General features: G+C 47.8%; 1 protein-coding gene across 1 annotated transcript in view; it reads right to left on the bottom strand.

Annotated features, from left to right (window-relative positions):
* LOC142297183 (ral GTPase-activating protein subunit alpha-2-like) overlaps positions 1-18,308 on the bottom strand; it is a 210,810-nt gene that overhangs the window by 83,217 nt on the left and 109,285 nt on the right. The window contains exons 10-13 of the mRNA XM_075341450.1: positions 17,265-17,495; positions 13,791-13,964; positions 10,769-10,906; positions 5,746-5,894 (exon numbers count right to left, since the gene is read on the bottom strand). Of these exons, the coding sequence (XP_075197565.1) occupies positions 5,746-5,894; positions 10,769-10,906; positions 13,791-13,964; positions 17,265-17,495 (692 nt within the window). The remainder of the gene's footprint in view (positions 1-5,745; positions 5,895-10,768; positions 10,907-13,790; positions 13,965-17,264; positions 17,496-18,308) is intronic.

The raw sequence follows: 18,308 nt of genomic DNA, 5'->3' as shown, positions 1-18,308 counted from the left end.
CGCCAGAAAATGGCAACCCGGTTAAGAATTTTTTGGAAGCCGAGTCTGCCTTCCATTCACGTAGCCACATGGCCCTGCGGACCACAACCGAATTGGCGGATGCTACCGCCGTACGGCTCGTAGTGTCCAGGATAGCATTAATGGCGTAGGCCGCAAACGCCGACGCCTGAGTGGTTAATGACACCACCTGCGGAGCAGAGGCACGTGTGACTGCATTAATCTGCGAGTGACAAGCTGAGATAGCTTGGAGGGCCCATACGGCTGCGAATGCCGGAGCAAAGGACGCGCCGATAGCCTCATAGATGGATTTCAACCAGAGCTCCATCTGTCTGTCAGTGGCATCTTTGAGTGAAGCCCCATCTTCCACTGCAACTATGGATCTAGCCGCCAGTCTGGAGACTGGAGGATCCACTTTGGGACACTGAGCCCAAACCTTGACAACGTCAGGGGGGAAAGGGTAACGTGTGTCCTTAAGGCACTTAGAAAAGCGTTTATCTGGACAAGCTCGGTGCTTCTGGACTGACTCTCTGAAGTCGGAGTGATCCAGAAACGTACTCAATGTACGCTTAGGAAACCTAAAACGGAATTTCTCCTGCTGAGAAGCTGACTCCTCAATTGGAGGCGCTGGGGGAGAAAGCTCCAACACCTGATTGATGGACGCTATAAGGTCATTCACTATGGCGTCTCCCTCTGGCGTATCTAGGTTGAGAGCGGCTTCAGGATCAGAATCCTGATCTGCCACCTCCGCTTCATCGTCCAGAGAGTCCTCCTGCTGAGACCCTGAGCAGTGTGATGAAGTCGAGGGAATTTCCCAGCGAGCCCGCTTAGGTGGTCTGGGACTGCGGTCCATGTCAGAGATCTCATGTTGGGACCTATAAGACACCCCAGGAGCATTTTGCTGCTCCAACTGAGGGGGGCCTGGGGTCAATGAAACAACAGTGCCCGGGGCCTGAGTTACCGGCCTGGACTGCAAGGCTTCTAGTATCTTAGCAGACCATTTATCCATACTCTCAGACAGTTTGTCAGCAAATATTGCAAACTCTGTCACTGTCACCTGGACAGTGGTAACAGGTGGTTCCCCTTGGGCCACCAGTGGCAGAGGCTCCGGCTGAGTAAGTGCCACAGGGGCCGAGCATTGCACACAATGAGGATCGGTGGAACCTGCCGGTAGTATAGCCGCACATGAAGTACAGGTGGCAAAGTAAGCCTGTGCTTTGGCACCCTTGCTTTTTGCGGACGACATGCTGTTGTCTCCTCTGAGTACAATGCAGGAGGGTATATAGCCAAAAATCAACAGTGCGACCGTACAGTGTAAATGTACAGCATATAAGCATATATATATATATATATGTACACTTCGGCGCTCAGTGGGGCCAGCACTCAGGTGCTGCTTACCGACCGCTGAAAGCGGTTGTGTGATCAACAGATTCCCTTGCCTGGGTCTCCCAGAGCCGTGCTTTCTCTCCTCTCCAGCGTCAGAGTTGCTGACAGTAATGGCTGTCGGCGTTCTGTGGGGAGGAGGGGGCCGTGGGCGTGCCCCAGAAAGTGCGGGAATCTGATGCCCCACTGTGCTGTATGAGGGGGGAGGAGAATACACAGTATGCTCCAGCCCTCAGCCTGACGTCCTGTGCAGCGTCCCGCCCTTCCCCTGACTGGCAGGCCTGGGGGCGGGAGAAAACGAAACTAGGCCGCAAAAGCCGGGGACTAAAGTTATAAGCGCGGCCGGCAAATAAGCGCGGCCAGCGCGGTAGTCCCCGGCGCACTAACACACCCAGCAGCGCTGCGGTGTGTATGGCACAAGCGCTTCATGCGCGGTCCCCCAGGGGGACACAGAGTACCTCCAGTAGCAGGGCCTTGTCCCTGACGATACCCGGCTCCTGTCCAGCAGATTCCCCAGGGGCTGCGGAGGGAGCACGGCCCCATGTGCCTGGAGACCGATTAGGATCCCACTTCACCCAGAGCCCTGCAGGGATGGGGAAGGAAAACAGCATGTGGCTCCTGCCTGTGTACCCGCAATGGGTACCTCAACCTTAACCGCACCGCCGACAAAAGTGGGGTGAGAAGGGAGCATGCTGGGGACCCTGTTATGGGTCCTCTTTTCTTCCATCCGACCTAGTCAGCAGCTGCTGCTGACTAAGATGTGGAGATATGCGTGCATGTGTGCCTCCTTCGCACAAAGCATAAAAACTGAGGTGCCCGTGAGGCACGGGGGGTGTATAGGCAGAAGGGGAGGGGCTTTACACTTTTAGGTGTAATACTTTGTGTGGCCTCCGGAGGCAGAAGCTATACACCCAATTGTCTGGGTCTCCCAATGGAGCGACAAAGAAAGGGATCTTTAGGAAAAGTATTTCTAAGGATCTTTTATTGTATGCTAATGAGCGAGGAGACTAGTCCCCTGTGTGTTCGTTCCCCTGACTAGTTGACTCCATTAGCATGTTAGTACGTTCCTGTGGGTGTGCTAACATGCTAATGAATGCGCATTGTCACAGGATGATCTCACTCACCTCTCCGCCGAGACGCTCGATTTCGGCTCAGTGCGCATGACCCCGGAGTTTAGGTCATGCTCACTATGAAGCCGGGTGTACGCGTCCTGGCTTCAAACTGAAGTAGTGTGCATGACCGGACCTCTGGGGTCATGTGCACTGAGACGAAATCCAGTGTCGCGTGACGATGGCAACGGAGAGGTGAGTGAGATCATACCTTAATGTGTATCTGTACATTAAGGTATGAGGGTCTCATATGATCTGGGACTGTCATATCATTAAGGCTTACAGGAGGGATGTGGTGCAATTACTTAAGTCGATCCTGAATTTAGAGGTCCCTCTAGAGCCTATATTGTGCCTTTTCGGGGTATCAAAAGCAGAAGATTGGTCGTGGTATGAAAATACTTTCCTGCAGAAAATGCCTATATGTTCTTCTGAAGCCTATATGAAGCCGTGGTGCATGATGCAGGCGCTCTTTGATCAAAGAATTGTAGTGCGCCTGCGCAGGACTTAAATGCCGATGCGTGTGCATGACGTAGGACGCGTCATGCACCCCGGCTTCAGAAGAAGGAGGACAATGATGGCTGAAAGTAGAGGTGCAGCACCTGGAGAATGGAGCCACCCATTTGATCAGTCTGCACTGAAACAACCATTTAGGTAAGTATTATAAAGTCATTTTTACGTTCTACCCAGTGGCCAGGGCTCTTATATACAGCGTGTTAGAATACTGTATATAAGAGCCCAGCGGTGGTTGCCGCAGCTTATAGTCACCAAATCTAGTGACAGGTTCCCTTTAAGAACTGGGTTGCCAAATTTAAAACGGGCCACTTCAGCACCAATGACGAGGAGCTTCCTGGACGATTGAGAGTGGTTGTTGTTCTAGAGATCGTCGATGCTGTGCACAACCTCATACTGGAGAATCGACGAATTTTACCTATAGCAATAGCAGACATCATGGGGAATTTCCCGTGAACATGTTTGTGTCATTATCCATGAACAATTGGACATGAGAAAGCCATCTGCAAAGTGGGTCCCCAAATGTTTGACCACAGATCAGAGAAGCATGAGAGTGAAACCTTTCCGGTCTATTTGTCAGCGTTTCCGGACTGATAAGAACTTTCTGGATCGACTGGTCACTATGGATGAGACCTGTATTTATTTGTATGACCCTGAAAACAAGGAGCAGTCAAAAGAGAGGAGGCATAGTGATTCTCCTCATTCAAAGAAGTTCAGGGTGCAAAAATCAGCCACTATGGTGATGGCGTCTGTTTTGGGCTAAGGAGGGCATGCTGCTAGTGGACTACCTTCAAAAGGGTTCCACCATCATTGCAAGGTATTACATTGAACTTTTGGACCAATTGAAGGCAGCTCTGAAGGCCAAAAGGAGCTCTGATTCCCAAAGGAATCTTGTTCCTAGAAGACGATGCCTCCGCTCACACTGCACAAGCGACCATGGCAAAACTGGCAGAGCTGGGCTTCCAGCTGGTTGATCAGCCACCTTATTCACCAGATCTAGCTCCCTCCGACTATTATCTGTTTCTAAATCTGAATAAAAAACCTCAAGGTTACAAAACTTCACACCATTTCTGATGCCATGGCTGCTACGGATGCCTGGTTTGAGGCACAACTGAAATCCTATGTTTTTTGCTAGGCTTACAGAACTAGGAATACCAATGTAAGAAGTGTGTTGTCATCAGTGGAGAGTATGTGGAAGAAATGTAAAGTTTCATCATCCTATCTCGTTTCTTTCTGTGTAAAGCCAAAGACTTATCAGCAGCCCCTCAAAATAGTGACTTAATTGTTTGTAGCTTATTATTAAATATGTACTTTTATTTAAACTGGTTGTGCCATATCTAACACATATCTAATTGTGGAAATTCTCATTTCAAGATCTATTGATTAAAATGTATTTTGTTATACATTTTAATCAAAAGATCTTTAAATGAGAATTTCCACAATTAGATGTGTTCTAGCAAAATGTTCCTGTGCTGAGATAATCTTATATATGTGCCCCTGCTATGTACTAAGGGGCACTTCTCACATAGCGAGATCGCTGCTGAGATCGCTGCTGAGTCACGGTTTTTGTGACGCAGCAGTGACCTCATTAGCGACCTCGCTGTGTGTGACACTGAGCAGCGATCTGGCCCGTGCTGTGAAATCGCTGCTCGTTACACACTGCTCTGGTTCATTTTTTAGACGTTGTTCTCCCGCTGTGAAGCACACATCGCTGTGTTTGACAGCGAGAGAGCAACGATTTGAATGTGCAGAGAGCAGGAGCCAGCTTCTGACAGCCTGCGGTAAAGCTGTAAAAGCCCTTTGCTTGGTTACCCGATATTTACCTTGGTTACTACCGTCCTCCACTCTCAGGATGCCAGCGGCGGCTCCCTGCTCCCTGCACACGTAGCCGAAGTACACATCGGGTTAATAAGCAAAGCGGTTTGCTTATTAACCCGATGTGTACTCTGGCTAGGAGTGCAGGAAGCCAGCGCTAAGCGGTGTGCGCTGGTAACCAAGGTAAATATCGGGTAACCAAGCACTTGGTTACCCGATATTTACCTTAGTTACCAAGCACAGCATCGCTTCCACGCGTCACTGCTGGCTGGGGGCTGGTTTCTGGTGAGATCTGCCTGATTGACAGCTCACCAGCAACCATGTAGCGACGCACCAGCGATCCTGACCATGTCAGATCGCTGGTGGGATCGCTGGAGCGTCGTTAAAGTGTGACGGCACCCTAAGTAATGACTGCCTGACCGGCTTATTATTCCATTATTTACTGATAAAAGGACTTTGTGGAAGAACCCTTCTAATTAAACTTTACTTTTGTTTGTTTTTTTAGCTTGACAATCCAGGTGTGGGTTTTTTTTATCCAGATGTTTTAGCATAATTCCTCATTTGCGACTGTTCAAAATCTTGGAAAATGTTTATACAATTGCACTCCTGTACTCTAGTGGACAACAAAATCTGCCTAATCTTCAGCTGTGCAAAAGAAACTACGACATTTATAAATGAGGGGGCAAATCGTTGCTCTAAAAAGGGCCCTTCTGAACTTGTCCAATGTGCCGTTCCCTATTTTCAAGAGTTTAGTGCAAAATGGAAATGGAGACCTCAAGACATAAAAAAGTCTCTTAACATAATTTGCAAATGATGGATCTGCTCCTTCGTGTTTTAGCGAGCTGGTTAATAGATATGTGTGCAGAGATGAGCTACAAGGAAAGATTGCCATCAAGATAGTACTAAAAAAACAGCAATGCTGATAATTTACCATGTCCTTTTGTCCATCACTAGATCCATGATCATTCGCCTGTATATGCTCAGCACAGACTTGCAGGCCTCCACTTGCTCCTCCAGCAGCAAAGGAACTTCTGGACAAGGCTCCAGCAGAAACACATTGGCGGAGTTAGTCAAGAACACCTGAAGACATAAGGCCTAGGGTTACCATTAATAAAAGATTTTATATTAGCGCTCTTACATCACAACCTAACGACTCTCCCACTTCCTCCTCCTCCCATCTGCTTGTGGTTTGTAGACCGACGTTTCACCACAAACAATACAAATGTGTTTCCTAATATCCGGGATATGTGGTAAGACGGGTTACCCAACAACATACTGGTAATAAAGAACAGTATAGGAAATCTTAGCTTAAAGGGAATGACATTTTTTTTTAATTAACGAATATTAATTATAAAAGAATTTACCGTATTTTTCAGACTATAAGACGCACTTTTTTTCCCCAAAATGGTGGGAGAATGTCGGGGGGTGCGTCTGATAGTCTGAATGTGGCTGCGGGGAATGAGGGTGCTGCGGTGGAGTGGGTCATCGGTGGCACGAGAAGGCTGTAGCAGCGCCTGCCGTGACCACGTGGGCCCACTCATTTCATATTCACGCCCATCCTCCCGCCCATCATCCCTCAGCGCTGACAGGTGGGCGGGGGATGCGCGCATAATTAACAACCAGCCCGCGTGATCACCCCTGGCAACTACAGCCTGGAGTGATCATGCACAGCTGTATTCACTGCTCCTCGCGCATCATCATCAGCGCGGGGCACAGTGAATAAGTACAGTATACTCACCGGTCACTGTTGTCTGCAGCATCGCGATGTCCTCTTGTCTGCCAGCCAGCTGATCTGTGTAGAGAACAGTGAGCACAGCGACGACATTATCCCTGTGCGTGCCGCCAGTCTCCACACAGGTCAGCTGACAGGCAGACAGGAAGAGGAGCGATGCTGCAGACAACGGTGACGACTCCACACAGGTCAGCGGTGCTGTTGCTGACACAGACAGGAGGAGGAACAGTGCTGCATGGAGCGAGGAAAGGTGAGTATAAACGTTTATTTTTTTTGTGTGACAACAGGATACAGGCCATATACCAAGATGTGGGTATATAGCAGGATGGAGGTAAATAGCAGGATGGATAGGGGACATATCAGGATGGATGGGGGTATATAGCAAAATGGGGGCATATAGCAGGATGGGGGCATATAGCAGGATGGCGGTGTATAGCAGGATGGCGGTGTATAGCAGGATGGCGGTGTATAGCAGGATGGCGGTGTATAGCAGGATGGCGGTGTATAGCAGGATGGCGGTGTATAGCAGGATGGCGGTGTATAGCAGGATGGCGGTGTATAGCAGGATGGCAGTATATAGCAGGATGGCGGTATATAGCAGGATGGCGGTATATAGCAGGATGGCGGTATATAGCAGGATGGCGGTATATAGCAGGATGGCGGTATATAGCAGGATGGCGGTATATAGCAGGATGGCGGTATATAGCAGGATGGCGGTATATAGCAGGATGGGGGCAATACCAGGATGAGGGACATATATACAAGGATGGGGATTATACACAAGACAGGAGGATCATTACCAGGATGGGGTACCTTAGTAGAGCATTTTGGGACATTACCCCCATAATAGTGTCAGCAGCAGATCCTATGGGGATGACCACATTTTTTGCTTAAATTTTTATTTACCTATTTTCCTCCTCTAAAACCAGGGTGCGTCTTATAGTCATGTGCGTCTAATAGTCCGAAAAATACGGTAATTTAAAAATAAAAATGGACTTTGCTAACAAGTATTTTTTTTTCTGCAGCTCCTGGAGCGTGCCATTTTTGTTTGCTGGTATCTAATTGTCAGAGCAAATATGGCAGACAAGACAAAGGCCACAGGAGACAAGGGGCAGAAGCTGACCCTATATACTATACTTGCAGCTGACCCCTTGGGCTGCACAGTTTACCGCTGTGGAGGGAGCCAGCGATATTATACTGTAGCCCAGCGCTATGTGCTCAGCTACAACTTTCCCTCGTCATTGCTCACTGGTACTTTGCAGCGTTCATCAGCCAGTCGTGACAGGAGCACCAGGGTGGAAAAAGGTGGAAAAAAACATGATTTAAGCAGCCTGGCATTGTATTACTAATATTGGCTACCAATCTATTCGCAGGGCAGTGGCACTGACTTCTTTCAGCAACAAAAACTGGTTGATAGACAAGTATTAGCAGAACAACATCAGGCTGCCTAACCTGTTCTCACCGCCGCGGTCAGTGCTAACAGTGGTCAGAGCACAATGGTGATATCATCATGCTGACGTGCCCCGAACACTGGAAAGCTCCAGATACTGTGATGCAAGACATGTGAATGAGGCGCTATACAGACACCGCAGAGCGTCACACACACACACACACACACACACACACACACACACACACACACACACACACACACACACCCCTCACAAAAATACATTATATTTTTTTTCTAGAAAATTAAAGTATTTCTCCCAGAAAATTATTGCAATTATATGATTTGTTATACATGTGTATTTCCTTTGTGTGTATTAGAACAACACAAAAAAAAGCAAGAAGGGACATTTTTCGATCTCTCCACTGGTAATCAATGGGACTTAGATCCAGACTCATTTCTGCCACTTTAGAACTCTCCAGCGCTTTGTTTCCATCCATTTTTAGGGGCTACTTAAAGTAGGTTTGGGGTCACTGTCCTGCTGGAAGAAACATGACCCAGGATGCAAACCCCGCTTTCTGATACTGGGCACTACATTATGACCTAAAATCCTTTAATAGTCTTCAAATTGTATGATGCCTTGCACACAGTCAAGGCACCCAAGGCCAGAGGCAGAAAAACAACCCAAAACATCTTTGAGCCTTCACCATATTTGACTGTAAATACGGTGTTCATTTTTTTTGTAGGCCTCATTTTGTTTTTGGTAAACAGTAGAACGATGTGCTTTACCAAAAACCTGTAGCTTGGTCTCATCTGTCCACAAGACACTTTTCTATAAGGATTTTGGCTTACTCAAGTACATTTTGGCAAACTGCAGTGTAGCTTTGTTTAGGTCACTGTGTCAGCAGTGGGGTCCTCCTGGGTCTCCTGTCATAGTTTTTCATTTCTTTCAAATGTCAACTTATATTTAGCACCGACACGAATGCCCCTAAGCCTGCAGGACGGCTTTAATTTCTTTGTAACTACTTGTCATAGATGAGTTTGAATGAGCATTACAAGCTTGAAACAAAGTTGCCAACATTTTGGAGTTTTGTGAAAGTATGTTCAATTTGCCTTTTTTTTTATTTTTATTTGTTTTGTGTTCCATTACACACAAAGGAAATAAAAGTGTGTATAACAAAACCTATGTAATTGCAATAAGTATTTCTGGGAGAAATACCTCATTTCCTTGCTCAATTACAAGGGTGCCAATGTACCGCCCTGCGGGCTCGGCTGCGGCCGCCGAGCCGCTCGGATCCATGCTTGTACGGTGGGTGGTTCGAGCGCCTCACGGACCCGGGGGTCACATCGCTCTGCAAGGGGGTTGACGCTACACGCAGGGACTTCGGTGGGGAGTTCCACGGCCGGGGCCACGGTGGTTTGTAAGGGATGTAAGTTTGTGACGCCACCCACGGGTTGTGGTGAATGGATGGACACCACCGCTGCCGTTAACTAGGCCTCCTGGGGACGGTGTTGCACAGCTTGGTGTTGACCCCTCCGCGGGTAGGGGAGTGATGGTCCCGGGGGCACGAGGGAGGTGCTGAGGCGTGGGGACAGGTGCGTGCGAGATGCTGGTGCGGTGCGGGGCCCGAAGGCACTGGTGTACTCACTATGACACAACACACTGGAGTCTCAGGTAAAGCAAACGGGATGATGAACGGGGCCCGCAGCCGGCTGCAGCTTCTCCCTTAACAGGTTGGTGGTTTCCGCCTTTCTCCTGCACCTTTTTGTGTGAATGTTTGACTCCTATGCCTAAGCAACGGTAGTCCGCTCCCCGGCTTGCTGGGTGTCGGAAGAGCCCTGTTTGCCCGCAGACGCTGGCCCCTTGGGTCTCTATGCCTTGGCGGTGGCTTTACCCTGTATGGTTGGGCTGTTGTCCTCTAACGGGTCTTGTGTGGAATAGGTCCTTAAGTCCTGTCCTCAATCAGTTGGTTTGACTCGGCCCTGTCGGTTTGGGGCTTTGTACTGGGTCTGAGTACCCCTCCTGGTGCTCCGGTTTCCAATCACGGCCCGACCCCGGTCCCTACGGTTCCACCGGCTGTAATCCCAGCTTCTGCAGGCGGCCACCACCGTCTGCCTCCTTGCCAGAGGTGATTGGGCTCCGACCCAGACACCTGAGTAGACTATGGCAGGCCTGGTCACAGGTCTGCCCTTGAACTTTACCTCTCTCCTTCACTGTCAAGACTCATCCATTTTCTGCTCTAGAACTAGAACTTGTGTCTTTTTCCTACCTCCAGGCCTGTGAACTCCTCGGTGGGCGGAGCCAACAGCCTGGCTCCGCCCCTGGTGTGGACATCAAACCTGGAGGGTGGTGACAAGGTTTTGAAGTTTGGCTGATGTCACCTTTTCAGGGAGGGGGTATGTGTGTGAATGGGACTACCTGGGACGACCTGACTAGTCCAGGGCATCACACCAACACTTTCAGCCATGACTGCGTGTGTTCAAAACCAGGAGGTGGCATAAAATGGATAGGCAATGCATGTGTCTCTACTATACTTTTCCTCTGACTTCCATTTTTTATTTTGACTGACAAATACTGGAGGTAAAAGACTCACCAAATAGTCATCATGTGCACGTGGCTTAATGCTTTTCACATCCGTGAATAACACACGGCTGAAGAGCCGTACTGGTAATCCACTGAGCATGCAGGTACAAGGCTGGTTATAGAGCACTGAGCTCTCGCTCTTACACCAAGCCCTGAGCTGTATCAGCAGGATATGGTCATGTTTTAGGATAGGTTTCCACGAATCATAAATGTATCAGATTTCACGTATCCTTAGATATGGAAATTACCTGTAAGGCCGCCTGATCCCCCGCCTTGACATCCATGTTCTCATCCTCGCACACACAACCTCGGTTAACGGCACTGGTGAAAGAGTACGTCCTTCCCCAACTAGACGAGCGCTTGTGTCCACTCTGCTCTGCCGGGACCTTTAACAAATGTGAGCACAAATTAATAGACTTTCCTGACAGACGAAGAAAAGACCCAAACTACGATATCTAGAATTAAAGAGGTATTCCCATCTCTAAGATCCATTTCCCAATCTGTAGTACATGTAATAATATTAGAAACTTAGTATAGCTCTCCTGATATACCCCTGTCTCTTACCTCATGTGCAGGGCATTGCAGCTTAGGTATCCATGGTTACATCAACTCGTATAGTGACAGTAAATTAGTCAGTTAGTTGATCATGGTTGTAATCATGGATACCTCAGGAGAACTATACTACATTTCTAATTGGAGGAATTTACGAATAATAAATATTATTATTGTACTACATATTGGGATAGGATCCTGGAGATGACAATAACCATTTAACTACTCTGAATAAAACGTGACAGTCTGGAAACCGGTGAGAAGCGGAGACGTCACACTCTGGTGTTATTTGGTGTAGGGTATGAAGTAATATCTGCTGGGTGCAAGAAGAAGAGACCGAGAATGAATCTCAAGTATAGAGAAATTCCATAAAGACCGGGACTACATGGAGACACTGGGGGGAAAGTCGCATGTGACTTGTGACGGATATCCAACAGGATTACATTTTTTTTTAAAAAAAAATGTCTAATCGTAGAGTAGTAACTAGAGTTGGGCGAGCACTAAAATGTTCGGGTGCTCGAGTTGAGCAGGTCAGACTCTCTGAATGTGCGCACCTCAAGTATCGGGTATAATGGAAGTCACAGATTAGGCATTTGGGGTCTCCGCCCACATACAGCCAGCCATAAAGAAAACATTTATGGGGCAATGGAGGGTGTTTTGTTTTGTTTTTTTTTGTTTTTTTTTTAAGTTTTTTCTTTGAAGGCCTAAGACACACACTGAGAAAATCGGTGCGAGTGGAGTGCGATAAAACATTATATTCCACTCGGACCAATATTAGCCTGTGTGTCAGCGCACACGAGCAATTATGTACTCAGCCCTAATCGGACAGAGAAAACAAATCGCATGCTGCGGGTGTAATGCGAGACTCTTTCTCTCGCAACCATTCAAGTCTATGGGGCGAGAGAAAAATCGCACTGCACTCGTAGTACACCGGTGTACTGCAAGTGCAGGGCGAGAATGGCAATAGCCAGCTACGGAGGAGAAAAGGAGAAATCCTCCCCTCAGTGCCGGCCGCCCCCCTCAGCTGAGGTCTGCTCGCACGGTCGGACCTCAGTCGCAGGGACACTCGCATGACACTCGGCTCTTGTACTGCCAGTTTGAGCAGAGTGTCATCCGAGGGGATCTCAGTAATCCCCGAGTGGTCCCAGCCTTACGTACTACCTCTGAAAATGTTGTTTCAACCCCAGTGAGAGCCAGAGACTGTGAATGGCTCTCCCTGGGGAACCTGCACACATCATGCAGTAAAGCAAGCCTGAGCAGACGGCACATTTGAGCATCGGCGATACTTGGCCAAATATCGCAAGTACCTGAGCACTCCAATGCTGGATCGGGTATTGAACAGTGGCGAGCGGGATGGCCTGTGTCTGCGTGCGGGCGGCAGCCGGGTTGCCTGTGCCTGCGTGCGGGCGGCAGCCGGGTTGCCTGTGCCTGCGTGCGGGCGGCAGCCGGGTTGCCTGTGCCTGCGTGCGGGCGGCAGCCGGGTTGCCTGTGCCTGCATGTGGGCGGCAGCCGGGTTGCCTGTGCCTGCATGTGGGCGGCAGCCGGGTTGCCTGTGCCTGCGTGCGGGCGGCAGCCGGGTTGCCTGTGCCTGCGTGCGGGCGGCAGCCGGGTTGCCTGTGCCTGCGTGCGGGCGGCAGCCGGGTTGCCTGTGCCTGCGTGCGGGCGGCAGCCGGGTGGCCTGTGTGCGAGAGGCAGCCGGGTGGCCTGTGTGCGGGAGGCAGCCGGGTGGCCTGTGTGCGGGAGGCAGCCGGGTGGCCTGTGTGCGGGAGGCAGCCGGGTGGCCTGTGTGCGGGAGGCAGCCGGGTGGCCTGTGTGCGGGAGGCAGCCGGGTGGCCTGTGTGCGGGAGGCAGCCGGGTGGCCTGTGTGCGGGAGGCAGCCGGGTGGCCTGTGTGCGGGAGGCAGCCGGGTGGCCTGTGTGCGGGAGGCAGCCGGGTGGCCTGTGTGCGGGAGGCAGCCGGGTGGCCTGTGTGCGGGAGGCAGCCGGGTGGCCTGTGTGCGGGAGGCAGCCGGCTGCCGCCCTCACATAGGCACCCGACTGCCTCCTGCACACAGCCACAGGTACCCGGCTGCCACTCGTACGCACGCAAGCACAAGTACCCGGCTGCTTGCACGCAGGGTGGGCTCACAGCCTGCTGGCTGCCACTCTGTGCATGCGTGGCAGGCGGCTGTGCAGCAGGTTACCCAGTTTGTTTGCGGTCCCAGTTTCAAATGATGGCGCCGGAAGCGGGTGCGTGCGCAGATGGAGCTCTAGGATGAGAGCTCCATCTGTGTATGCGCCGCTCCAGGCGCCATCATTTGAACCAGGACCACGGACATTGGGACACTCACTGCACTGGCCTGCTGCATGACTCACCCGCCGCTGCTGCTGCCACCACGGACGCCACCGCGCCTGCCACCATGGACCCCGCTGCCAGTGAACTGCCACGCCTGCCAGCACAACCTCTGCCTCCTGTGACCCCGCTTCACCACCACTGCTGTCCCCCTCCGGTAAGAGAACACCGGAGTATAAGACGACCCTATTTTTCTTTTTTTACCTTTTCTTATGTCTAAATTTGGGGTGCGTTTTATAATCCGGTGTGCCTTATAAAGCGAAAAATATGATTTTATATAATTATATATATATATATATATATATATATATATATATATATATATATAGATAGATAGATATAGATAGATAGATATAGATATAGATAGACCGGTGTCTTTATTAATACCTGCTTGCTATCGGTTTCTGTTGAAGAGGATTCAAAAACAGGCAAATTCACATGTTCACTTGGCGTGTTTGAAGGCTCCTCCATAAAAATAGGCTTCTCCTGCAAGATCCATTTCCTGTAGACTTTTACAACCTTTCTCGTGGCAGAGACATCACAAGCAGGTAACAGGAAGGCCTAAAATACAAAAGTGACATACAAAGAATTGTAGGGATATTAATAAATGGTAATATGTAAAGAATAAAAGCAGCATGGTGGCTCAGTGGTTAGCACTCAGTCTTGCAGTGCTGGGGTCCTGGGTTTGAGTTTATATGTTCTCCATGTTACTTGGGTTTCCTCCAGGTTCTCCAATTTCCTCACACACTCAAAAGACATAATGATAGGGAATATTGATTGTGAGCCCCAATGGGGACAGTGTTGCTGATGTATATAAAGATAAAAAAAATAAACATTATTATTTAAAAAAAAAAAAAAGTTCTTGTCTATTCATAGTATAGGGGATAACTTGCGGATAACTGGGGGTCCGAACGCTGGGAGTCCAAGAAATCCTGACATCATTGTTCTGCAGCCCCAATCTCTAATACAGCAGAGGCTCAACCTTCACTACATTCATTTCCTATGGGACTGCTGGAGACAGCACTTGGCAGTCCCATGGACAGTGAATGAGGCAGAGATCAGGCATGTGCACCTCTGCGATACTCTTCTAGGTTTCTTCAGCTCCGATCTTGGGATCACTGAGGGGCCCATCAGTGATCATAAAATTATTTCCTATTCTAAAAATAGGGCTATTTTTTTCTTTTTCTTAAATAACCATTTAACATTCAAATATCCATAATGCAAATCCAAGCTGCATCTTCTAGAACCTCACTGTGCTACCTACTGAAAGGTATACTGAACAGCAATGCTATTGCTTAAGTGGCATTGTAAAAAATATGCAGAAAAACTGGGATAAGAAAGAATTAAGAAAGTTTTCTATGACCAAACATTATTGTACAGGACTGTGGTGGTAAATAACAAAAAGTAGCTATACTCAAAATCCATTGCTGCCCCCAGCCACAGGCAGCATTGCTATTTTCTATATTTTTTTATTTATTTATGTTTTAAATCTACAGAAGGCTATAAAAATTACATTCATTAATAGAAAACCATTTTAAGCAGCACGGTGGCTCAGTGGTTAGCACTGCAGTCTTGTGGTGGCTCAGTGGTTAGCACTGCAGTCTTGCAGCGATGGGGTCCTGGGTTCAAATCCCACCAAGGACACCATCTGCAAGGAGTTTGTATGTTCTCCCCATGTTTGCGTGGGTTTTCTCTGGTTTCCTCCCACACTCCAAAGACATACAGATAGGGAGTCTAGATTGTGAGCCCCAATGGGGACAGTGTTGCCAATGTATGTAAAGCGCTGTGGAATTAATAGCGCTATATAAATGAATAAAATTATTATTATTATTATTATTATTTAAGCCCACAGCAAAACTAATTCAAATGAGACTGTGATCCTTGTATTGAATGAGATTCCACTTTTAACCACTAGGTGGCAGAATGTTACTTAATAAATAAAAAAAAAACTACATAACAACTACATATAACTTTTCTGCAAAATCTCTAAATAAAAAAAGGAGTCATAATATCTATGATCAAATGACCTTTCCAAAAACAAAAATAACGAACCCTCCCCCCCCCCAAAAAAAATCAAAACAAAAAAAACCCCACCAAAGCTGCAAGACGTCTCCATTAAAATAATCATATTGCATTTAAAGCGGTTGCTCAGTCTAATGTGAATAATTCAGAAATCAAACAGGTTTCTAATGTCAATGTTTCAATTCCTCAACCCTTTTAAAGATATGAAGACCTGGTTGTTGTCCATGAATTGAAGTGGGTTTATATTTATAGGATGACAACTGACCCCGATGTAGTGCGGCCCACAGAGCTCGCAGTTGGGTGCAGAACAAATATAAATCAGGCCTCATTCAGACGTCCATTTTTCATGTATCCGCTATCGTCTATAGGCTGTCCACAGACCCGTATTTTTTGTGGACTGTATCTGTTTATTACCGGCATCAGGGAAGAAAAGTATCAATATAAGTCTATGGGTCAGTGAAATTCATGTACAGAACATAGACTACGCCCATGTGCAGTCCATGAATAACATTGCAAAGGATAGGGCAATTTATTTATCCATATGGGTCAGTGGACCAGTTTTTACCATCAAAGTTTCATCAATGAGACTCGGATGCCACACACTGACACTCGTAACAATTTTTGTTAGTACGTGAAGAAACCCGTCTAAGTGAGGCCTAAGTGCGGTCATCCCGGGCAGTTACAGTATAAAAAGGGGTGAATTACACGGATATTCACAATTTATACATGTATGACATATCCATATGGCTGGCTATAAATATCCGATCGGTCCAGGTCCCAACTCTGGCCACTGCACCCAATGAGTGGAGAGGGAACCAAACGTGTGCAGCACTCTCCATTCACTGCTATCAGAGTCACGGAGACTGCCAAGTATGCTTGCTCAAATGTCTAAGATGGAAATATCACTGTAAGAAAGTTTCACAACCAGGTGGTACACTACGCCAGTGCAGTCGCATCGATGGTACCCATCTTCTTCCTCACTGTGCTGGAGATGCCCAATAATTAGTTCCTTTTGGCGAGACATTTCACTGCTTGTTTCGTCTCTTGTGGGCGGTAAAGTCCAGCTCACCCCAGAAATGGTCCTACTCAATTTTCCGATCTGGCCGACTAATAAACTGGCGGCCTTTGTTGTGGCAGCATGTAAGCTTTTGGTCCCCACCCTTTGGCTTACACCCAATACCCAGTCTAAAAAGCAGGTACTTCGCAAAATAGACCTCTTATTTCGCACTGAGGACCTGGCCTCCCTCTCTCAATTTAGCTCAGATTCCTTCCACAAGGTTTGGAACCCTTGGATGACCTTTAGGAAATCCGCAGAATATCTTTCAATAATTGCGGCAGAAGAGGAAACACTTGGGTGATGTGCATAGAGGATAAGCCGGACCTTTCCTCACCAAACCTCTTTCTCACTGAATGCTCTCAGAGTCTACCCATCTCTTATTCCCGCACCCTAGCCTTCCCTACTTATCCCTCTTTTTCGCTTTGTCTTCTGTGAAGTTCTACTGAATTGATTATTTGGTTGATAATTGATCTAGGAATATGCGAAGGCCATTTTTGAGATTTTTCAATACCAAACTAACGATGGCCATTTTCTGAAACAATATATGCGGTCACTGTTTCTTCTCGGATATTCATTCTGATGAGATACGCATATGTACCAATGAGACATGTTATGTTATTTGTGTTGAAAACTTAACAAAACATTGAACAGAAAAGTAAGAAGGTGTCACTGACACTATGAAGAGACCTGCAAAAGGCTGAGGAATGTAAAGTATATTAACATAAGTGTGGACAACTCCCAATCCTTGTTAGAGTATGTGGACACAGGCCAGAATGACACACCTGTCTGAAGACCTCATTGATAAAGTTGACATATCCACGTGTGGACAGGAAGATCCTTTGCACCATGTCGTACACGGTCTTCTGATCCTCCTCTATGCTGCACAGGCTGGAGTTGCTCAGCCTCCGGTCGGACAGCGTGCTGCTATTCGAGTGGTTCTTCTCCTGCTCCTGGGATCCAGTGGGCTCGACTTCAGTGTTCTTTTCTTGGTTCACATTAATCACAGATACTGTCTAAAAGGGCATGTAAGATGGCATTACATAGCTATAACTGTAGATGGGATAGAAAAATAATAATTAAGTGCAACAGTTTACAACACGGGAGAATATCCATAAAAAGTAGCAATATGTGAGCCATATAGCATGTTATCCACAGGATTATAATGGAGAGTAGTAGAATTGGGTTTTAACACCGCGCCAATGACCGCTATGGACGTCTGTAAGATTAATGTTCCTTTTTATTTCATTTACAGGTCAACGCGTTTCTGGAGTCTTTGCTCCCTTCCTCAGGACATGCAGGAAAAAAGTACATCACATCATTTGATGTACTTTTTTTCCTGCATGTCCTGAGGAAGGGAGCAGAGACTCCAGAAACGCGTTGACCTGTAAATGAAATAAAAAGTAACATTAATCTTACAGACGTCCATAGCGGTCATTGGTGCGGTGTTAAAACCCAATTCTACTACTCTCCATTATCAGCCATCCTGGGTGCTGCTGCCGTGGCCTGGATTATCATATGCGTGCATAGTAGTTGTGACTTTCACAACTCGATTCGGTGAGTGCATTTGCTCTTGTTCACCCCATATTACTCGGGTGAAACCCTATTGCGCTTTTTTTCTCCACAGTATTCACATCCACAGGATTATAACAAGGCAATATTAATAATTAAGACTAGCTGGACAGGAGTGGAGTGAGGAGGGGGGGGGGGGGAGGTGAGCAGAAAACTGCTATACAGAAATTACTGGTTTGCAGAGGTGTGGCTGGTACGTTAGGAGTCAACTTCCCTTCTGTTATTTAACTACTGCACACATTTGCATATGTCTGGGC

This window comes from Anomaloglossus baeobatrachus, chromosome 3, assembly GCF_048569485.1.
Source record: "Anomaloglossus baeobatrachus isolate aAnoBae1 chromosome 3, aAnoBae1.hap1, whole genome shotgun sequence".
Classification (NCBI taxonomy): domain Eukaryota; kingdom Metazoa; phylum Chordata; class Amphibia; order Anura; family Aromobatidae; genus Anomaloglossus; species Anomaloglossus baeobatrachus.
Note: the sequence above shows the minus strand (reverse complement) of the source record. Positions and strands in the feature narration are given on the sequence as shown.